General features: G+C 33.2%; 4 protein-coding genes across 4 annotated transcripts; 2 read left to right on the top strand and 2 right to left on the bottom strand.

The window, feature by feature from the left end:
* Nucleotides 1–3,181: 3,181 nt before the first annotated feature.
* LOC107898694 (probable magnesium transporter NIPA3) lies at nt 3,182–7,047 on the top strand. The gene is made up of 9 exons (XM_016824212.2): nt 3,182–3,902; nt 4,440–4,496; nt 4,775–4,865; nt 4,939–5,099; nt 5,203–5,330; nt 5,422–5,559; nt 5,849–5,941; nt 6,368–6,473; nt 6,593–7,047. Exons 1-9 carry the CDS (start codon nt 3,752–3,754, stop codon nt 6,697–6,699), a joined length of 1,032 nt encoding a protein of 343 aa, XP_016679701.2. The 5' UTR covers nt 3,182–3,751; the 3' UTR covers nt 6,700–7,047.
* A 69-nt stretch (nt 7,048–7,116) lies between these two features.
* On the bottom strand, nt 7,117–8,091 carry LOC107898696 (cx9C motif-containing protein 4). Its single transcript, XM_016824214.2, has 2 exons — nt 7,981–8,091; nt 7,117–7,365 (listed from the first exon to the last, which is right to left on the bottom strand). The coding sequence occupies exons 1-2, from the start codon at nt 8,064–8,066 to the stop codon at nt 7,260–7,262; spliced, it is 192 nt and encodes a 63-aa protein (XP_016679703.1). The 5' UTR covers nt 8,067–8,091; the 3' UTR covers nt 7,117–7,259.
* Nucleotides 8,092–8,324: 233 nt separating this feature from the next.
* LOC107898695 (protein EI24 homolog) lies at nt 8,325–11,187 on the top strand. The gene is made up of 11 exons (XM_016824213.2): nt 8,325–8,503; nt 8,594–8,659; nt 8,752–8,902; nt 9,436–9,488; nt 9,590–9,724; nt 9,817–9,880; nt 9,999–10,084; nt 10,175–10,257; nt 10,368–10,444; nt 10,536–10,651; nt 10,739–11,187. Exons 1-11 carry the CDS (start codon nt 8,382–8,384, stop codon nt 10,803–10,805), a joined length of 1,020 nt encoding a protein of 339 aa, XP_016679702.1. The 5' UTR covers nt 8,325–8,381; the 3' UTR covers nt 10,806–11,187.
* Nucleotides 11,188–13,035: 1,848 nt separating this feature from the next.
* On the bottom strand, nt 13,036–15,052 carry LOC107898697 (transcription factor TCP8). Its single transcript, XM_016824216.2, has one exon. It carries the CDS (start codon nt 14,678–14,680, stop codon nt 13,217–13,219), a length of 1,464 nt encoding a protein of 487 aa, XP_016679705.2. The 5' UTR covers nt 14,681–15,052; the 3' UTR covers nt 13,036–13,216.
* Nucleotides 15,053–23,166: the final 8,114 nt, after the last annotated feature.

Here is a 23,166-nt window from a genome sequence, read left to right as displayed (position 1 = left end):
GCAAATTGAAGAAGCCCAAACCAGAGTGGACCATCCCTTTGTGTCTTTTCTTGCAATGTTCATTTTCATTAGTTTGAACTCTAGTTTTAAAGTTATGAGTGAAACATTGTCGTATGACTTCATCTAGATCATATATATATACAACATTTAAAACAAATTTTATATGTATTATATGTACTAAATCATTTGTTGAAAATTTAACTAAATATTTGCAAAGTATTTTTAAAGACTTACAAAATATTCAAAAAAATATGTTTAAAATGTTTTTTTAATTTATCTAAATGTTTTTGGGTTAATATAAAAACATTCTACGATGTTTAAAATGTTTTAAAGGGATTTTGGCATGCAAGTCTTGAGACATACAATTACGTGTCTTGAGACATGAAAACTTCAAAAACTCTGCTTCAGGATCTATTTGTCTTGAGACATTGTATGGTATGTCCAGAGACAATTGCTTATTGTCTCGAGACAACGCTTGCCAATGGCTATATAACGAATATTTTTCAGCCTTGTCCCAAGAAATCTCGCTAGGTCTCGAGACATGATGTGCAGGGATAGTTTTTAAGCTCGATATTAATGCTTCCAATGGCTAGATTTCATCCCTAACGATCATAAACGTCCACAAACTTGTTCATTGGTATAACACTTCAAGACTCGAGAGAGATATTCAAGTATCAAGATCAAGAGAAAAGTATTCAAATATTTATTTATTTTCATTTCTTTTGTAAATATTCTCTAGCAACTTATTGTTAGATCTTTTATCACTTTCATTCCATTTCTTGGAGAGCTTAATTTTGTAAATAAATACTTTGTAGTAGTCTCTTTGTTTTCTTTCATTCAAATCACCAATTGTAAATTGGGATGGTTTTAGTTGAGCCATAAAAACTAAGAAAGGTTCTAGTTTAGCCATAAAAGCTAGGGGGAAAGATTTTATCTAAGCCTTGTGAAAAAGTTAAGGGTTGTGAAGGTTATACTTTTTCCTTGAAAGGTAACAATTCAAGTATAGCGAATTAAAAATTTTTCGGTTAAGATATACAAAAATAGTGAAAGTAGGTAATTGGGTTCAAACCGTTATAAATTGAATTGTCCAAACTTTTCTTCTCTTTTCTTATCATTTAGAAAAGTGTGCAAAGAATTTAAAAATACCATTTCACCCCCTTTTAGTATTTTCTTGATATTTTCAAGACTAACAAATATATTTCAAACAAACACAATAATAATAATAATATGGATGATAAATGTTGGGACCTTAGCTGTCCTTATATCTGAAGTTTCTCATGTTTGAACAGTTTATTGCATGGCATGTTTTGCATCCCTAGTTCAAACGGGACAGACCTTTAGACAAGTCTCTGAACATGCGTTTAGGATAATTAAGTGCAGTATGAAGTTGTCGTTTTATACTTTGATCTTCATGGTGTGTTACACTGATAGCAAATGATCATCAAACCATGTTTTATTATATCTTGATTGTTGTTGGTCGAAAAATGGTAGAAGGAGAATGGATCAATAATTCCATGTCAAAGTGTTATCCTTATCCTTTTACTTAATATGAATGAATTTTATGAGATAATTATTGAAGATAATTCAATAGATAACTTTAGCTTTTAACTAAGAGTTTTATTGTACCAAAAGTTACTTTGACAAGTTGTAATTCTTGGCCTATAAATAGGTTGCATTGCCGCACATGTTAGTGTGCTAGTGGGAGTGCTTTAGGCTGGCTATTTGTGTATCTTATACTTGGTATTTTTGCACTATTGTGTTAGGCTTTTGTTGGAGAGTAAACCTTGTTGTAAATGAGGTTGTTTTGGTGAGTGATTTGTAGCAATTGGGATTGCAATTACTTTGTTTAAAAGTAGATTGAGCTTTAGCTAATAGATAATTGGAACAATTGCTAAATAAAATTATTCACTGAGAAAGACTTTGCAAAATAAGATTGGTGAATCCAAAATGGTTTAACAAATATTGTGTGTTGATTTCTCTCACTGTCTTACTCTCCGTTTATAAATTGTTGTTAAACTGCCTTATTTATACGTATGTTCAAACATCTATCCAGAGAGCAAACCGACTTATGCTCTTTCAATAACTGTTTAGGTAAACTACACCCAGTGTCACTAAACTATTAGTAAATTTACATTTTGTTCACCGAACTTCAAAAAATTACAAAATGGTATTTGAATTGTTAAAATCGACTTTGTATGACATTTTTTTATTCACAATTAACTTTGATTTAAAATTTTCATTTAAACTAGACTTTTCGGTACTTAAATTTAAGTAGTCCAAATGTTATTTTGATAATTAATTAAATAAAACAGTCCTTAAGTAATTATATATCTAACATGTGAATTAAACACGTTAGATTAATTATGTATTTTCTAAATCTGGGTAGCTGATTTTGAGCTTAGATAGATTCATGCTTAAATAATTTCGGATTAGAGGTTTAAAATCTTCCAACAAAGTATTATCTGAAATTGGATTATTTTGAACTCGAATTATTTCGAATTTAGATCAATTTTTTGGTTAGATTCAAATTGGGTTTCGATCTATTTAAATTAATAAATCAAATGCAAAGTATTAAAAAACAAATTGAGTCAGGCGATTAGATTAATTGGATTGGGAATAAGTCGATATATTGATCCAAAGCAAGGTAAAGTATCAATTGATCATCAAACTAGCTAAACCAAACTAAGAATCTAGTCGAATCGGATTTTATAATTTATAATTTTTATAAATTTATAATAATTTAATTAATTAATACGTATGAATTGATCGAACCAAAAACCGATAGCTTAATTGGTTCGACTATCAATCCAACTTAAAAATTATTGATAAAATCATGATTGTTTGAACTGAATCAGGCCAAAAACCGACTAAGGTATCGGTTCGAAAAAAGGTATTGGACATGTTAACTTAAAAACCAGTCGAATTGAGAAAAAAAAAACTCAATTAAATAGTGCGATTGAACCGGTTGAATATAAATCTTTAAAATATTTTTATAAATTATTCTAATTATTTATTTAATAAACTTAACGGACCAATCAAATAAATAAATCGATGATCTAACTAATTTAATTTAACCATAATTATGGTGAAAAATATAATCCGATCCCTAATCATCATTAATTCATCATAACCAAACCAAAGCCGTAGCATAAAAACCCCGCGCAATCTCCACCACGCGCTTTTCTTTTTCTTGTCTCTCACTTCCTTTCCAAGAAAACCTCTTTACAATAATTAAAAGCTGTTTCTCTTCTCACCAACTCACCAAACTCGGGCAAACTCAGTCGTTCTCAATTCTCGTTGACAGACAGCCAACTCTTCTTCATCTGCTTCTTCTTTTTTTGGTCTCAAAAGACGTGAGATCTACTCCTTCCGCTTCAACTCACTCCGCGTCAACGCAGTCAACTTTCTCTTCTTCACTCACATTGTAAATATTCGTTGCTTCCCCCCCCCCCCGTTTTTTCTTCCTCAAAATTTCCGTCTCATATTTCAACTCATTCGACTAAGGACTCACTGCTATTTGTGCAAGTAATTTCTTTAAGGAGTCGAGATCGGTTAGGTTGTGGTCTTCCAACTCTGTTCCGATCTCACGTTTCAACCTACTCCAAGATCGGTTGAAATCGCGATCCATGAACTCGGTTTTTAGACTCAGTCCGAGTTCTGGGTAGATTGAGGATCGAGTCGAGTTGTGGTTGACTCTATGTAGAGCTATCCCTTCAGAATTAGGGTTTTCGGAAGATTTTTTTTTCGAAGTATGGCAGCTGTGCGAAGATGGAGTGAGGGCATGGCCTCAGATAATGTTAAGGGTTTGGTTTTAGCACTTTCTTCCAGTTTATTTATTGGAGCAAGTTTCATTGTTAAGAAAAAAGGCTTGAAGAAAGCTGGTGCTTCTGGTATCAGGGCAGGTACTTCAATTTATCAAAGTTTTACTAATATTTTCTCTTATTTTTGTTATCATTAGAATTGGGGGATTTTGTTTTATTGTAAAATATAATTTTCAGTCTTTCTGGATTACTGCAGGGTGTTGTGACGCATTGAATAGTAGTCTACTCAATTTAGGAAAGTCAATTTGAGTGAACTGTAACTGTTGGAAATCAATTTGCCTTGGGAATTTAATTAACAAGCACGGTCATTAAATCGATTTGAGCCTTTGGAAATCTAGTATGAGAACTGTTTGGGGAAAATGATCTGCTTGTTCAGATGATTGTTTGTTTTGTTGCTATGGAATAAAAAAATTTTCTGTTCATGTTATGACTGTTATCGCCCAAATTGTTATGTTGCATTGCTGTTAGCACCTTGTTTTTTTCGTTACCTCAGTTACCTAAAGAACTCTTTGAAATGCACTGCTATCATTTAGTGTTTTATCAAAATTTGACACTGGTATTGCTCTAGTGCGTAACACGGTGCCAGTGATTGTTTTATTGGTTTTACTTTTTGCACAGGCAGTGGAGGTTATTCTTACTTGTTGGAGCCACTTTGGTGGGTAGGCATGATAACAAGTAAGTTTTATGGATTTTGCATTGATCATTAACTCAATATTTTATGATTATATGATTCTGTAGGAACAACATTGCACTTATTGAAAAGATCATCTTTTTGTGTTTTGTTGGAATCTACATAGTTCTTTTAGTTTTGTTGCATGCATACATGTTAATGTTTAGGGGCTGATCAAATTGTGCAATCTTGTTAAATTTACTGAATTGTCTGAGTTGCTTATGGTTCATGATTCTGGAAGGAAAAGTGGTTAAATTCTAATTCAAACTTGGCTATGCAACAGTGGTTGTTGGGGAAATTGCTAATTTTGCAGCTTATGCATTTGCACCTGCTATACTGGTTACTCCTCTTGGCGCCCTCAGTATAATTATCAGGTATGGAAATATATCACTCAAATTTCTGGTTTGGCCTTTTAGTGTTAATTGCTAGTTGTCATTTCTCTTGCAGTGCGGCCCTAGCACATATAATTTTACGGGAAAAATTACATACTTTTGGGATTCTTGGTTGTGTTTTATGTGTCGTGGGATCTACAGCAATCGTTTTGCATGCTCCCCCAGAACGTCAGATTGAATCTGTAACAGAAGTTTGGGATCTTGCTACAGAGCCAGGTTCCATTATGTTTGCTTTCAGCTCTGAACATTGTTTTATGCTCAAAATTGTTGAGCTGCTAAGAAAGAAAATGATTGTCGTTTTCCTTGGATCTTCTTGCAGGGTTCCTATTTTACGCATTATTGGTCTTAACAGCTGTCTTTATACTTATATTCCACTTTGTTCCACAATATGGACAGTCACACATTATGGTTTACATTGGAGTTTGCTCTCTTGTGGGTTCCATTTCGGTATGCATCCCTGTCAGGCTGTTGGTAGCTTAGTTTTGTTTACCTTCTTATGTTTTTGCAGATTGTAATTTATCAAAGTGTTCTTTGACAGGTCATGAGTGTTAAAGCAGTTGGTATAGCCTTGAAGTTAACTTTTTCAGGAATGAATCAGCTTGTATATCCACAAACATGGGCCTTTACTTTAGTTGTGGTTACTTGTGTGGTTACTCAAATGAATTATTTAAACAAGGTAATGTTTACTTGTTGTCCCCCCCCCCTTTTTTTGTTTCCCTCTTTATCTTGATGTCTTTGAAGTGACCCTTTAAAGAAAGGGAACTAGAAGGCAATGTGGGGAATGTGAAGAGAAATTACATTGAGATTTATCTTTTTACTTCAAATTCTATTTCCTCTTTAGTTTTGAACAATTTATAGAAACTATGCTTTTCATACTCTTATACTTGATTTTGTGTTAATCATGTGTGCTGAATTAAAACTTTTGTTTCACACTCATACTTTCTTTTTTGCCTTCAAAATTGCAGGCACTTGATACTTTCAACACAGCTGTTGTTTCTCCCATATACTATGTTATGTTCACGACACTGACCATTTTGGCGAGTGTAATCATGTTTAAGGTAATTTTCAGTCGTTTATGGTATCAGAATGGTTGAAAACTCCATTTGTGCATATTCTAAAACATATCTTCCTTGATGCCTCTCTATTGTCTTTCAACCCAAGCCCTTTTCCAACTTTATCATCTTATTGATCTGTCTACAACATGCAATGAATTACTTAATCCTATATATACTCGTACATGTAGAAGCATGAATAGTTTATCATTCAAGAATTTATAACTGACAATCCCATGTTTCAATTCTCTTGTTCAATTGAGTATAGTTTTAATCCATGGTTGTCTGCCATAACCTGAAATTGAGCTTCTAGCTTGCTACTTCCACCATGTGGTGCTTCCCCTAACTTCTCTATTTAATAAAAATGCTTACTAGTTTGCATTTTTATTATTGAAAGTAACTAATTCAAATTTAAATATATGTTATTATCAGGATTGGGACAGGCAAAACCCTACGCAGATTATAACAGAGATGTGTGCATTTGTGACTATCCTTTCAGGAACTTTTCTTCTTCACAAAACCAAGGATATGGCTGATGGTATGTTCTCATGAACCTTCTCAATCATGCATTGCGATTAATGACCTATTAGCATGTGGAGCATATTCTTTCAATTTGTTGTTGGCATTTTAAACATTTGATGAATCATCTTAAATTAGGTACAAGTTTGACATCTATGTCAATGCGACAATTAAAGCACGAAGAAGAGGATGGCTTTGACGAAAGCATCCCTCTTAAGCGGCAGGATTCTTTGAGAATACCTTGATTGAAACAAAACTTTAGGTCATCCTACAAATCTCAGTAGAGCTTATGGGGAGAAGCCTTATTGATGTCAATGTGTATTTTACGACCAAACTTATTCAATCACACTTATATTTTGGAGGGAGTTATCCGAGGTGAGATTATCTATGGCTCTTTTTCCCTTTAGCTTCAAGATACAGACTATAGACTTCAGCTTTTGCCTCGTATAAACTATCCATAGTTCATACAGGAAAAATATATAGCCCAAAGTATCTTTTGCCTTGTATAAACTATATCCATAGTTCTCTCAACATGTGAAGTGTGAAAAAGAGAAAAAACAAAGAGGAATCAAATACATGCATATCTTTTGCAATTTTGATTTGGTAGATCCACTACGGTCCTTTCATTTATATACAATGAATCAGTGAAGTTATATGCCCCCTTAAAAACTCAAATCTATATATATTATAGAATATGGTCAGTACCAAACAACATCAAATCTAATACAAGGTTACATTGAGTGATATATAAATGTGTATTTCAAAGGGAATGGCATGAATTGAGCATGGAAAGTCATGTTGTCTTTCATTTGGCTATTTGCTTTAGGAGAGCAGACACTGAAGCACAATGAGTGGATTCATAGTTGCATTTCTCACAGCAAGATTGGAGCAGCTCAATTACTTTTTGGCACCTACAATGCACAAACATGGATCATTTCATAACAAGTGGAAACATGTAATGGAAAACAAATATGTAGTAGTCCAACATCAAGCATAAACAAAATCTCTGACCCGAACTTGAAAATTTGAATCCGAATTTGATTCAATTCGATTTGATCTTAAAACACTAATTGAACTCGGAAATGATCCTGAACTCAAGTATAAAACTCGAAATGACACAATGGCCAGTATATAAATTTGAACTGAACTCAAAATCACTCGAACTTGAAATGAAAATTGACTTGAATTCGAAATTACCCGGAAAAAATTAAAACTTGAAATTACCGGTACGGTTTTCTTATTCACAGATAGGACCCAAGTTAAGCATCCATTTTTTAAAACAATTGCAGCATCAAAGGATGGATCAAATGGTACATGAATTTAATTTCTAAGCTAATCCGTAGTCTGTAAAAAAAAAATATCCATGATCCATCCATTTTTCAATGGAATTAATCAAAGATGATTTCAAGGTTCCTTTGATCAAAGTTCTAATTTAGAAAACTGTGAAGATACTGCAAATCCAATCATACCCATAAATCAATCAATTTACTGAATCACTTGGGAAAATCACAGAATAAAAATGTTACCTTTTAGGGAGGAAGTTGTTCTTCGAAAGACAAGTTTGAATATCGCAAGCTTCTTTCTTGCAAGGCTCTTTGCTTGGCTGTGCCATCTCTTTTGTTTTTAAGAAAAAATAAAGTCTCAGCTTTTTTGCTCTTTGTTTCTGGTTTTTCACCTAAGCTCGAGAATCTTGTAACGAAGAAGCGGCAGCTAAACCGGTTTCGAGTTTAACCCTTAAAAAAAAACTCATTTTCATGGATGTCGTTTAAAGCCGACACGTGGCCCAATCAAGTTCAAGACTTTTGCCCTTTCAAGGCAAAAGCTTTATAAGTCTATCAAAGCTAAAGCCTTTGTCTCGTCTTTCAAACGTCGTCACACTGGAAGCCCTTCCTTCTCTCTTTGATTATCGATTAAAAAGAAAACACAGATGGAAGATATTAAACCATTAATTGAAGCTTTGAAGACTAAATTAAAGCAAGCTTTGATTCTATGGGCAGAGGGTTTCAGAGAAGCTTGTTGTCTTCACAGAGTTATCGTTCTTTGTCGCAGGTTTCTAATTCTTTCTTCTTTTTTGGTTAATTAATCACTTTATTTTTCTTTTTTGATGTAAACAAAATCTGGGGTTTTTTTTTTTTGCAGGTCGAAGAAGCTTATGATTAGAACGGGACAGTGTTTTCTTTTAAATGGCTTCATATTCTTAGGAAGGTGAAGCTGAGAATTTTATTTTTTAATTTTCATAATTGATGATTAGCTAATGATTTATGCGTAATTTGGGTTAATTTTGTTGTATTTTTCAGTTTGTTTGTCCTAAATTCAGTAGTTATCCCAACACTACAATGGATATTGCCTGATCATTACTCACAAACCAGTTGTGAAGCAATGTCTGAATTCCATGGTGTCTTCAAATTTTATTCCTTCTTACGTGGCTTCCTCATACAACTATTCTATGTAAGTGTTTACCATATATACAATCCTAGAAACAGTTCCAATTTGATGGCAGTCATATATATATATATAGCATTCATATGAATTTGAGATGCTAATGTTTGGTTTAATGGAATTGTGTTGATTTGTGCATATGATGCAAATCCTGCAAATTTCCCCTATCGATGCGGCTTAAGAAGTAATTTATAATCATTATGTGCTTTTAGTAAAGTTTGATTGTCATACCGTAGCTATTTGAGTACTTAGCCGAGGAAGTTGATCGAAAGAAACGAATCCCAAAACGTCCTATAATCGTGACCGTACCCTGCAACAATACCATAAAACTAGTCATTGCTGCTTTCTCCCAGATCAACTTCGTGACTGCTGTTATCATCTCATTATCCCCGCCATTTGGTCGGGAACTGCGTGCTCTATGTTTCATTGATATAACTAACAGTACTCTTTATCACAAACCGTATCATGTCTTGCGGTTTTTGTCTTGTTATGAACACTTACTTGAACTGATTATTATTACATATTTGATTTTTTATCTGCAGGTATTTTGGTTCTATCCCTTATATGTATTCAGCTTTATTCTGAGCAATCTATGGTGCGTTCTTGTCCGTTCTGCTTTTATATTCTCCGATGCAACATTTTGAACCGGATTAGTACTATTTGTTGAACATAAACCTATTTTGTAAAAACATCCAGGTACAATGACATTGCTACACATGGTTTTGCTGCAATGGGGAGATCCAGGCCTTCTACGGTGGAATCCTTGAAACAAAACGATACGTTGACCTCAGACAGCAAAGTGCATGCAGCTAGGCCTGCTGGCCTCGGAGGGTACTGATGACCGTGGGCGCTTTTTCTTAAACAAACAATTAAACTTCGTATAGGTGTGTTAAGTCCGGTTTTCATTGTATGTTTTCCTACAGGATCATGATTGGAATAGGGGAGCAGGTGTATTCGTTGCTTCTTTTAACTTTCTTTTTCTTCGAGGTAAAATTATTGCCTATCTCGTATAGTTTTTTTTTTTTTTTTAAACTTGTTTTTCCATGTATGAAGTCATCTATATATATTTTGAGATGATGACTTGCATCTTTTACGATATATGTAGGTTTATGCCACAGGATTTATACCTTACATTGGGAAGGCACTCAATTTTGTACTTCTTTCTTGGATGTACGCGTATTACTGTTTCGAGTACGTGGTAAAACAAGTATTTTCCGTCTCAAATCTTTTTGCTCTTAGTCTAAGCTAAGATAATGGTGAAATAACTTCTAATCTTTGTAGGTACAAATGGAACTTTACTGAATGGGGCCTGGAGAAAAGATTGGATTTTTTTGAAACTAATTGGGCATTTTTTGCTGGTTTCGGTAATTGATTTCTCTTTGAGTTTGCTTGTTATGGAAGTGAAAAGAACCCGAGAAACTTTGTGTTTTTAATATCACGTTCGAGATCACTGATGTTCTAATGGGATTTTCAGGAAGTCCTTGTGTTCTAGCGATTTTCTTTTTCCCACCTCTCGTGGGATATGGGTTTATGGCTGTACTCTTCCCTCTGGTTCATCTCGGCCCCTTCTCTTGTTCTTTTGGTGATTATTGAATTTCGGTTTCCCGATCATTGGATTGTCTTTAACGTGCATGTCTTTCAGTTTGTTCTTACTGCAACAGGCACAGAAGCCGAGCAGGTTATTTCCACTCGAAGAAGGAGATTTACCGGTGCACAATTGGGGAAGGTTCCAGTATTTTACGCAGCTGACACTTTATTGTAAGCTAACCATATTATTCATTTCCACTTCCTCCTCAACATGGTTGGTTTTAAAATCGATAACTTTTGTGTTTATTTCTTCTCTAGGATGCGGGTCTTGTCCCTCTTCCCATCGGAATCCCGAGAACGAACACAAGACAACAAAACACTATAACAGATTCTGACCATGCTCTCCTACCTTCTTGACCTGTAAGTCCATTTCCACAAGCTCGACCGAAAAAAAAGACGCTTTCGAACTTTTTTATCTCATTTCTTTTGTATCTTTGTGTTGTGTACATAAAAATTTGCAGAAATGAAGTGTAAAAACATTATACTTATCATTGATTTCTGCCCCTCTTATGAGATTACCAAAAATGTGGGTTTTATATAAACTTTTAAAGTTATCTTACTTGGAATCGGGTGTGAGACGGTTGTCGTATCTCTATATTCATATGTAGGACACAGAACGTTAGACACGATTACTTCAAGAAAATTTGAAGAGTCTGAGCTACATGATTTACCTGACATTATTTGAATGAAAGGAATGAAATTGTGTATGTTGATTTGAAGCAATTAGCTTGCATTTCAGATTATTGTTAAATTATTTGAAAGTTTTCATTATATCATCAGCATGTTAAAATCATTGTTGTATGATCTTTTTTGATCATACCGTCTACATCAATTGAAAGGTCTCGTTCCATTTGTCTTCTATAGTTCATTTTCTTTAAGGAGCACATTTAAGCGTCATGAATCTGCAAAGTAAACTCCAAGCAATTTTTTTCCTTTTAATCTTCGACATTAATCGTCTGATTGACCTGCATGTAAGGTATGCTCTTCTAATCATAGATGGGTATTGATCTATAATATCGATCATCAAATTATCGCTTGGAGCTTGTCAGTCAGATTTGAAAATATATATAATAACTTAGTGACTTAAATAAAATATTTCGAATATTTTTTAAAATCAAATTATCGAAACGTAAATTTATTAAAAATATAATTATGTTGAGGTGTACATAATTTTAATTTGGATTATTTTATTCCAATATGGTACACAACTTTGTTATTCCATACCTGAAAAAAGAAAGAGGCAGACACAGCCCCCCGCCACCAAAAGGAAAATAATGACATTTTAATTTCCCCATTTAGAAGGTTATGATCGTACTAATATAATAATAAAGGCATAATGGCACTTTTTGATGTTTAATTATTTTCACTTTGGTACCGATTTTTCTTTTTTAATTATTTTGACATATATATTTAAATTTTAGTTAAATTGTTTTTTAACGAAAAAGTCTTAAAATTTAAACGTAATTGACGTGTCGTACTTCATAGTTGACGTGAATAAAAAGTGAAGAGTTTTACTAATTTGTTAAATTTTTTAATACTTTTTATAAAGTACATAAGGATTGACAGTTCAGTTAACTTTTTCATCTAAAAAAATAAATTTATTACAAAAGTTTGAAGGTTAAAAATGAAAACGATCCAAAAAGAAATTAAAACTAAAATGACAAAAGAGGTAAATGTTGAGGACTCGTTCAATTTTCTTTAAACCCAAAGCTAATCTAAAACTAGAACAACTTGAATATGAAATGCATTGAACAAATAACGGAAGTTGAAATGATTTGGGCTTGTAATGATCCGATCTAAAAACCCTAAACCTCAAACTTGTATTAGTAAATCGAACTCAAATTCATTCAAACTTCAGGGTCCATTTACGAAATTTCCCGAACTGAGAGAGAAAGATTTACAACAAATTAAAAATACGTACAAACAAAGGATGTAATAACATTGTTTAAACACAAATAAATAAAAATATCTTACTATACAAACAACTCTGTCATTTTCCCAATTAAGTCCCTTTGGACTACACCTGAAATTGCTTACTACCAAACTCCAGCTATAAAGATTCATAAATCCAAAATAAAAAGGTCAAATTACGACTTTAACCTCTTTGGTATGCTCAAATTCGGGATTCGATTCATGAATTTTAATTTAGCATAATTTGATTCTTTCTCTTTTATAACATCATTAATTAGTTTAAACAATTAAAATAATGATCTAGACTTTTCTTAAAACCACCACTTCCAACTCATCACCTTGACATGGAAGTATGTTTTTAAGAAAAAATAATCATCTTAATTTTACCCAGAATAATTACTTAAACTAATGAATGACATTATAAAAAAGTTTATATATGATCCAAGTCTCTGAATTCTTCTTAAATTTAAATCTAATTGTTCACTTCTAATGAACCAATATTTAAATTAGACTTGTAATTTTGGATTTAAAAAAGTAGAGGAACTAAATTCCTTGAAATAAAAACATAAGGACAGCCTTATGAAAATAGGGACTAAATTATGCCAAACGAAAGTATATGAACTAAATTTCAAAATTGAATAGGGTAGAAGAATGAAAACCATAAATTAACCAAATCAAAACAAAGAACACAAAAGAAGGGTATAGTAGCTAATTAGAACCTTAATTTCTCCCCATATTTATAAAACTAAATGTATTTTCTTGAAGGGAACAAAAATTGAAAAGCATCTCAACTATGGGAATTAAAGTTTTTGCCTACTAACCACATCATTGAGAATTATTTGGGTTTTCATCTCCACTATTTGTACCTTGTTGTTGATGATGCTCCATGGGATTATTTTGGTCGGAATTAATGTTCGGACCGCCTCTAGAATAGGCGTTAAGAGCGGCCAACATTCCTAAATTAGATTCCGATAACCCTAACCCGAGGTGTTGAGACGGTTGATGTTGTTGTTGCAATAACATGGAACCTAATTGCAGAGGGCTGGCTCTACCACCTTGGGACTCTAGGTCCCCTTGAAGGTTAATTCTTGGTACAAAATGTAAGGGTGCTTGCAATGTGTTGCCACTCGCCGTTCCGAACGGCCATATCTGGGGTTCGGATGAACCCGCTCCAGATGCGGCTGTTAGAATTGAGGGACCAGTAGTAGCAACCGGAAGCATCCAGAACGTACTTCCAGTTGTACTGCTGGGAGCTGGTGCCACTGCCCACATGGCAGTGGCAGGTAAGATATTTGATGGCTTATGCAATTGAGGTAAGCCAGTTTTAAAAGCCTTAATGGAGGATCCATCACCGCCACTGTCACCGTCTCCGCTTCCACCGCCGTCACCGGTTTCTCCTTGTTGTTGGTTATCATCCTTGAACAAGTCCTCCCTAAAACGCTTCCTCATATAGTTCTCACTTGAATTCCCACCACCACCGCTACCACTGCCACCTGCAGGTAAAGTTTCAGCTATTTGACCTGCCCTTAACAGCTGTTGCTGTTGATGGTGGAAACCGAACAAAGCGCTATGAGCAAACCCTTCTTCATATGGGTGATGATGAGAAGCCAAAGCTAAAGCACCATGGAACGAGTGAGGAGCAGATTTCGACGGTGGAGCTGAAAGCGTAGACCCACTACTTCTCAACGAAACGTTAAGAGTCGAAAAATTGGCCGGTATAGTACCAGTTCCGGTGGCTGCAATGATCGCCGGCTCAGCCTGCTGTAAAAGCCATTCAATCGTTTCACCATCAGATTTATGACCCAACTCTCTAGTCAACTGAAAAACCCTAGCTGCACAAGCTGCAGGCATTCTTATACGCCGTCCCCGACCATCCACCTTCGTGTGACGGTCTTTAGTGGACCGTTTCGCCGGTGGGTTCGACGACGGTGGCAAGTTGGGTTGATTCTTCTTTGTAGAATCATCGATGTTAAGGGAAGCGCTAGATCTGGTAGCAATAGCTAGTGAAGCATCAACCGGCTGAGCAGGGTTAGTCTTAGTAGTGGAAGAGGAGGAAGAAGAAGAAGAAGAAAGAGGCGGCGTTGCAGTGGTTATAACGGTGGCTGTTGAAGAAGTAGTAGGATGAAGAAGACGGCGGTGAAGGTGAGATATGGAGGTTATATTAAAAGGGCTATTGTTGTTGTTGCTAGTAGAAGAAGGAGCTGAAGATGTGGTGGTGGTGCCATCAAAAGAGACCAAATTGGTATTATTGTTGGTTTGCTTATTGTTCTGAGAATATGTAGGTTCCATTCTGGTGGGGTGTTCTGAGAAAAAATAAAAATAAAAAGGTTGGATTTTTATTTTAATAGTGGAAGTGTTTTGGGGTTTAAAAGCTGATCCATCATCAATTTTTTTGGTTTCTCGAGAGAGATGTTTTTCTTTAGGACTAAAAAGAGTTTTGATTGTGGGGCTTGTTTTGTTTTGTGATTGACTGTTGTCTCTGAGCTCTTTGTGTGTGTGTGTGAGAGAGAGAGAGAGAGAGGGTGGCTTTAGATAAAAGCAGATGTGTGGGGGGGCAGAAAGTTATAGCAAAAGTCTACTCATGGGGTCCTATAAAGGAATGTTAAAATAAGCCCTTCGATGATGAATTTACATAATGTGAAATTCCTATTTTGTCCTTTGAGTTCATTCAAGCTTTATTTTGTGAATAACATTATGTAAAAATTGTTAGTGGATTTTTTTTAATCTATTTGGATAAAATTTGAATCTTTCACTCATTAATATTTTGGGTTTTACTTATACAACTATTGCTTCAACATTATTAATTTTAATCTATAAAATAGATGAGGACACTTATTGCTATGCTAAAAAAATCGAGTTTTACGAGTTAGAACTTTGAAAATGACATCATTAGGAGGGACAATCGTGAATTCCAAAAGAACCATTCTCTATGTACCGTAAAAGCGGGCATAAAAGATACCTTAGTTTCCCTCAAAAAAATTGAGTTTTAAACCCTAAAGACTTTAATTCAAAATGACCCAAATCTAAAATAATTCTATTAAATATTTTAAAATAACTTGAATCAAGAAAAAAAATTACAATTCAATCTGATAATCCTAAAGTCATCAAAGCCTTGTTTGAAAATTAGTTGGAAGATTCAGGTATTACAGTGCTTAGAAGGGTACGACGACTTTTGAAAGCTGAAGGTCAGTGGTGGTTGAGGTATATACCTAAAGAAGATAACACAATTGCTAATCACTTGGCGAAATTGAGTCTCACTTGGAAATCAAGTCTACAAATCCTTAATGTCATCCCTAATGAAGTCTCAGATATGTTTCAACAAGACAAAGCGAGGGGTGCTTTTTATTTTTTAACATGATATAGTAGTTCGTTTTCTTCAGGAAAAAAAAAAGAAAATAACTTAAATTAGAATTGATCTAAACTTTAGATAATATGATTCCAAAATTTAATTTTAAGTCCCTCAAAGCTAATCCAACTCATAGGTCTATGAAATCCTCTCTTCTTCAACAAGTGATCTTATCAAACTTGAGAGAAAATATGTTAATGGTGAATTAACAGAGTTTATAGGTTGATTTCACAATTTTGTATAAAATTTTAATAATATATATTTAATAAAATTAATTTAATAAATACAAAACTATTACAGAATATGCAATCAGCAAGCTGGGAAGCATCTTAAGACAACTCATAGCCTTTAACCCAACCCACAATTCTTTTAATTAAGTAAACAAATGGCTACCCCTTCTTTTCATAACCTGGCGACTTATATCATAGTATAAAGAAGAGAAAGAGAATCTTTATCGTCTCAGATATGGTCTGGGTTCGAGTTTTGTTAGTCACGATGATTATTTGAACTTTACCTTATTATTATAAGAAGAGAAAGAGAATAATAGAATTTAAATATCAGATAAAAATCTTAATCGATATTCATTTAAATTTCTAAAAATAAATTCCTTTTCTTGATTTCAAACTATATTCATTTACTTCATAAATAAGGGATGAATTTATATATTATCAATGCATCAGATAAAAATTCCATAAAATTTCTTAAGATTTTAAACGCAAAAAGCTAAATCGATAATTTACCGGGCCACGGCCACTGCCTACCCTTGCATCTTCATATTCATATGATCACATATTCTTGTAACAAAAACATAATAAATTTAGACTTTCCTTTTCTAAAGTTATATTCTCTTGATTATTTAAATTTAATATATATATATATATATATAATCTTTTGTCTTTGCTAAAGTACAATTTTGTCCTCTCATCTTTTGCCAAAATTTAAAAAACCCCTTTGGAGGTGGGGGTGCCCAAATCAAATCATTCTACCTTTCCTTATTATTATATTTAAACAAAAAAAATAGCAAAAAAAAAATGGTTAAAGTATGCGATAAATTTTATTTTTTTTGAAAATTTAGAATTTAATTCTTATATTTTTATTTTTATGATTTTAGTCCCTTTTGAGATTTCAAAATTTAAATTCTAACTATTAACACTAATAATTTTTTTATTATATAATTACAGAGTGATTTTTTTACATTTTAAAATGTCACATAAACGAATTTAATAAAAAATGTTAATAATTAGATTTAAATTTTAAAATCTAAAAATAAAAATATAGGGGCTGAATTTTAAAATTTTAAAAGCGCATAAACTTATGGCATATTTTAACCATAAAATATTATTTAGTATTATTATAATTCACAAACACTAATCAGCCAGACAAAACCCACCTGGACCCACTTTCTTTGCTTTATGAAAGAAATGAAAAGAAAATAAACTCTTGAAATTAACAGATAATCATCTAATCTAATTCATTAATAAATTCAATTAATAACAAACACAAATCCCACCCATATCTTCAAAACTATTTAAATCACAACAAATATTATTAAAGTATTAACAAGAGTTCAAACTGCGTTACATGTTTAGAATTACCTATAGTTTCTTTTTTCAATTTGTAAAAAAGAAGATAATATATTTTAGTACACTCAAATCTACGTTTCCTTATATTAACAATAATATTCATATCAATCGATTATTAATAATTAAAAATGTAAAAAAAATTATAATAGCATTAAATCAAGAATAGTGGGTGCCAGAGTGGCTAGTTTAAGCCAGTGGTCACCTTCATGATTCTCTCTTCCTTTGTTTTTGTTTGATTCTTTCTTTTTCTCTTTTACCTTTTTGTTTTAAAATATTATTATTTAAAAAATAATATTAAAATATTGTTGATAAAGACCTCCCTTTTACTTTTCCTTCCATTCCATTATTTCCACATTCCAAAATCAAGTTGTGTCAGTCACAGTATTTGGCAGAACAAATTATTATTCACCCACATTTTGACTCCTCTATTTACCATGATTAAGTAATACTTTGAAGGATCCAATTAAATGATTCTTGGGTACTGCAGATATCTGGGCTGTTGTTCTGTTTTGAATGTTGAATTGCGAGTTACATTGTATCGGAGATTTGAACAGATAATTTTGAGGTTATTGTTGTCGTTTAAAAAGAATCTGCAGGAGTTCACAAGTCAACTTTGATTAGAAGAATTCAATAACTCCCAATAAAAGTGCATCATTGGCGTATCCAACACATTTCTTGGGAAGAGAACAAGATCGCTGATACCTTAGTTAAGATGGTTTGTGATAGAAGACCGCTTCTGTTTAATCTTATTTGTATCACCCAAAAAGAAAAGGACTCAATTAAAACATCTTAAAAGCTTTGGTTTAATCTAGAATTTGAATCATAACATGAGGACCTTTGGTTAAATTAACCATTATATAAAAATACATTTGCCATCAAAATCAAATGATATTTAAGACATTTAATTCTCTTTTCCCTTCTTTCTTTCTGTTCCCAGTAACTTTCCACTTTTTACTTTTTACTGACTTTACAGTAAATTTAGTGTAAAACTTAAAATTGGAAGCAAATAAATAAGCTTTAGTTTCACTTCTTTTTCTTTTTTTACCCCCAAAAGTAGTAAAAAAGTAAGTTTTACCAACAAAAAAAGAAGCATGCATCATGATTGTCACCATTGACAGAGCCCGTTTATGTACTTCCAGCAAACACATGTGGGAAACCTCTATAATTATAAACATGCAGGTGGCAACGACCAATTTGACCGCCTTCTTTTTAATGGACCCTAATTAATCAATTTCACAATTTTTTCATTTTTTTCAACAGTCTATTTTTCAATTTTCTATTTTTTTTTAATTTTGAATTCCAAATTCTTGTGATTTATTTTTCCGATTTTAAATTTCTACAATTTTTTTATCAAAGAAGTTATTTAATTTTAAAAATAAAAGATAATTGGGTTTGGATTTTGATTTAATAAATTCATTCATTCATTTTTGAAAAATAGATTCAAAATATGGTAATTGAGCTTTAATGAAATGAGTAGGTTTGAGTACGCTTAAGTGCATATTATCTTTTAATTTAAGGGTTTAGGAATATACGTAGAGTTTAGACGTTTTCAGCGGCACTTGTTGAATATTGATCAATGGAAGCTTGAACATATACCTCGCAAAGATAATTTCAAAGTAGATCGTATTGCTAAAATTGAATTAAATTAATGTAATCTTCCTGTTTGTTTTTATCACAAAAAGAAAAAAAAAGAGTTGAAAATTAAAAATTCTTATTTATAATTTTCATATCAATTAATGATACATTAGTAATTTTCGTTAAAATTTTGTAGTGCTTCCTCAAAAAATGGTAAATTTATGGTTTGACTTTTTAAAATTCATAAATACATGGTAAAATTATATTTATGACTTTCTTTAAAAATTATAAAAATTTAAACTATTAAAATAATAAAATTAATTATACAATTTAATCCTAATCTCTCCTGAAAAAATAATTAATTTCACCTGATAATCATACCAACTTCAGAAGCATGAGATAAGATAAAAAACACACACACAATGTATTAAGAGTTGATATAAAATTATAAAATTTTAAAGACCAAAATCATAAATTTTATATAAAATTATTGAAATTAAATTATTAAATTTTAAAAAAACTCTAACATGCAATTTTATTATACAAAATAAAGGGGTCTAAAGTCCTTTCCCTCCCTTGAAGCAAATTAGTATAAATTCAATAAAAGAAAAATGGTACAATAATTTTGAAAAATAAAGGATTTAGCAGCAAATAGACATGACATGGCATGTCACGTGCGCAATGTCAGCTCCTGGCACAGATTTGGTAAATGTTTGGTTTGTTTGGCCATAAATATAATGAAATTTGAGTGTTGTGGAAAGCTGAGGTGGGATGGGGAATTCAAATCCCTTAAGGTAAAAAGGGGGGGATTTTGCTTATCATACACGGCGTTCCATAGTGAATTGACCGGGCGGACGCATTTAAGAAGCGCGTGAGATGACAGTAACCAATTATGAGGGGAACAAAGGGTCTGTCTTTGTCTGAATCGTCCTTTGCCGGTGGGACCCAGATGTTTACCTTATCCGGAAAACGGAGAAAAATAGAATTACACATTTCCACGTTGATTTGGAGGTGAAATCATTATTTCTATCATAAAATCTAGCTTATTTACTTCACGCGCCACTTCTACATTTCTTACCTTCATTCACTTAAAGGGTAAACTACAAAAATAGTCACTTTTATTTACCTTAGATTATATATTAGTCACTTATGTTTGAAATGTTATGTTTTAATCACTTACGAAGTGATCACTCTACTGTTAAGTTTTGTTACCTCCCTAACAGTGATCCTACGTGGCAGACCAAATGGGTTTTAAATGCCAACTTGGATGTCCTACGTGTGGTAGTCCAAATTAAATTTATTTAATTAAAAACCTATTTTTATCCTAGCAACTAGACATCCAAGTTGGCATTTAAAACCCATTTAGACTGCCATGTAGGACTGCTGTTAGGGAGGTAGCGGAGTTTAACGGTAGAGTGACCACTTCGTAACAAAACAATAACATAAGTGACTAAAACGTAACATTTCAAACATAAGTGACTAATATGTAATTTAAGGCAAACAAAAGTGATCATTTTTGTAGTTTACCCTTCACTCAAACTATTATTTTAATTGATAAGACACTTTTTAATGTTGAGAGGAGATAGAACTTTTTTTTTTTAAATGTTGTTGATTTAAAGGTGACGAACTACTTTACAAAATGTATTATCTATGTATTGGGGTTTTCGTGGAGAGTTTCGTATAATATTATGCATAATACTAACAATTCTCTTATGAGCTTGCAGGTATTTATCTTCATCAATTGTAGCGCCATCCGTTCTATGAATTGTTTAATGATTCTCTATAGAAGTCAAGAAAAAAGCCTTTACATGGGGATAATACTTTTCATTGAGGGTTCTTTGGCTCCCGAGCAGATGTCACTTCAAAGACGTCTCACAAAGTATCTTATATGAGTAGTGGAAGCTGAGCGTATCAAAAGTGAGAAAGAGCGTGAGTAGTTAAGGTGATTTCTGACAAGGTTGCATATTCTAGGCACTTACATATAGTGTGAGTTGACTGGCTCTTTAAATGGAGAATGAACTAAATTGAATATGCTAAAACTTATGGGTTGAATTTGGGTCTGAGGAAAAAAAAATAATCAAAAAATAATTTGAACTTGTTAACTAGTAAGGCGAACAAGGGAAGAAGATGAAGGAAGAATCAAAGAGAGGAGCATGAAGTTTTAGAAGAGATTATTATTTCTTAGAAAGAGTTTTTAGGAAAAGGGAGAAGGAATGTCCTACGTGAGCTGTTTGCACAACCCTTTTATAATGGAGAACAAACTTAGCTACGTGTCCTAAGATTGTTAACATGAAAGTCTAACTTGATACATTTGACATTGATGGTGATGTGAGGTCTTAGAATAAGACATGTTAGGGCACTTAATAATTTTATAACCTTCGTGAGCTTGTTAGAGAAGTTCACAGTATAAGTTTGGATAGTTAATTTGATGTGTATGTTGATGTTTTATGTATTGTCGGAGGATTTTTAATTTGTATACTAGGATGTTTGAGATTTGGAGTTTCATGTTTGAAAAATTGAAAAAATATTCTAAGTTCGTAGGATTAATGGCGGGGTAAAACAATTCATGTTTGTATATTCAAATATATTTAAGGATGAAGTTGCTTGAAACGTGCTATAAATTACGGCTTCTCGGTTAGGTTTCCAATAAAAGTGTCATCACGATTACTTTTTGGTACACGTGTTGAACTCTAATTGGAGCAACTTTTATATAAGGGAAATAATGTACGCATGAGCACGTTGTCACTTACTTAATAAGTTTTGAAGTAGCTGAAGGGTTTTTGTTTGAACTTATAAATGGGGAGTAAGGGTTTGTGATTTAATCCATCGTTTGTTTCTGAGTTTTCTGAAATCTTGTTCATCTATGCTTCTGGTGCAATTTTCTTTGGTAGGTTTGAATTTCTTTCATTTCTTGTCATATCAGTGAAACATGGACCCTAGATTGTTTAGTGTTCCCACTGAAAGTGAGGAATTTGAATGTTTTGCATCAGTGGAGGAAATGTGGAAATTGCTCGAATGTAGGGGAATCACCTGCTTTGATAACTTTAGGTATAGATTCGAGGCTGTAAAGGGTAAACACCAATTGAGTGAGATGAATAATCAAAGAAGGGAAAACAACTGGTTTCTTTTGTCTTTATATGTGATAGAAACAAGATTCCATTTGCCTTTACACCCATTTTTTTGGTTGAAATTTTGAGTTCATATGGAATGATTCTTGATCAATTAATGGGTTGGTGGACGTTAATGGCTTTTTCCCTAGATTATCAATTGCATGGAGAAGAACCCTTTGTAAATGTGATTAGGAGAATATACATAGTGTCTCCTGCGAGTGAGAGTAATCAAAGGGGGTTTGTGATGTTCACCACTTGAAGAGGAGGAAAAGCTATCGTGGATAGTACTACCACCAATTTTCGTTTGGCGAGGGATAAGTTTATTAAAATTGAGCAACCTTGTGGGGAGTTCCCTTTCCCTTTGGGTTGGGTTGGGTTAAACCTTCCACTAACAAATGCACTTGGGACCCTCGATTTTTGAATGCAACAGAAGAGGCTCAATTGAAAAGGCTGCAGCAAGACAACTAATTAGATATTAGCAAGTTCACAGCCTGAGAAATGTTTGGCAGTTCTACTTGATGGAGAAAAGTCCTAATGGTTGGGATGATGTGGACTTCAATTCTCTTGGCGAAACTCAACTCGATGAGGTAAAGCCATGTAATGAGGCTTGGCTATACAGGGATAATAATGTGACAGCAGAGATTCTTTTGGGATTGTGCAAAAAACCCAGAAATTGGTTACCTGATTATGCTTTTGGTCCTGAATGTAAATGGGAATATCGAGTTTAGAAAGGAGAAAGCAGCGATGTTACTGCGAAGGTTCCAAGAGCTAAAAAAGGGCAGAAAATTGCAAAGGCGACTAAATCTTCGTCAGCCACTGAGACCGTTTAAGGGGTTAAAATTGTTGATGTTACTCAAGAACCCTCTGAAAAAAGCAAAGGACCCAATTTGGAAGTTCGCACAAAGAGAAAAGGGGATATTCATCCTCTTCCTTTCATTGGTAAAGTTGCCTCAAGCGGAGATAGGATGGATATTGAATCTCCTGCAGGCTTTGATACACACTCTAGTGTTGGAGGTGTTATTTCGAACTTTCTAATTTGTTGTATTTACTTTTGCAAGTTTTTATATATTCTAGGCAAACGAACTATTATAATCAAGTGAAGCACTCGCATTAAAGATGAATAACCAAAGGAATATAGGGCAAGATTCATTCATTACGTGT

This window comes from Gossypium hirsutum, chromosome D04, assembly GCF_007990345.1.
Source record: "Gossypium hirsutum isolate 1008001.06 chromosome D04, Gossypium_hirsutum_v2.1, whole genome shotgun sequence".
NCBI lineage: Eukaryota > Viridiplantae > Streptophyta > Magnoliopsida > Malvales > Malvaceae > Gossypium > Gossypium hirsutum.
The sequence above is the reverse complement of the archived record's forward strand: the minus strand, read 5'-3'. Positions and strand labels throughout refer to the sequence as shown.

Coding starts and splice junctions, on each gene's coding strand:
- LOC107898695 (XM_016824213.2), top strand. CDS start 8,382: ATGGAAGATATTAAACCATTAATTGAAGCTTTGAAGACTAAATTAAAG. Junction 9,725..9,816: donor AGGCCTGCTGGCCTCGGAGG/GTACTGATGACC, acceptor GTTTTCCTACAG/GATCATGATTGGAATAGGGG. Junction 10,445..10,535: donor TGGCTGTACTCTTCCCTCTG/GTTCATCTCGGC, acceptor CATGTCTTTCAG/TTTGTTCTTACTGCAACAGG.
- LOC107898694 (XM_016824212.2), top strand. CDS start 3,752: ATGGCAGCTGTGCGAAGATGGAGTGAGGGCATGGCCTCAGATAATGTT. Junction 3,903..4,439: donor TGCTTCTGGTATCAGGGCAG/GTACTTCAATTT, acceptor CTTTTTGCACAG/GCAGTGGAGGTTATTCTTAC. Junction 5,560..5,848: donor AAATGAATTATTTAAACAAG/GTAATGTTTACT, acceptor TCAAAATTGCAG/GCACTTGATACTTTCAACAC.
- LOC107898696 (XM_016824214.2), bottom strand. CDS start 8,066: ATGGCACAGCCAAGCAAAGAGCCTTGCAAGAAAGAAGCTTGCGATATT. Junction 7,366..7,980: donor AACAACTTCCTCCCTAAAAG/GTAACATTTTTA, acceptor TGTGCATTGTAG/GTGCCAAAAAGTAATTGAGC.
- LOC107898697 (XM_016824216.2), bottom strand. CDS start 14,680: ATGGAACCTACATATTCTCAGAACAATAAGCAAACCAACAATAATACC.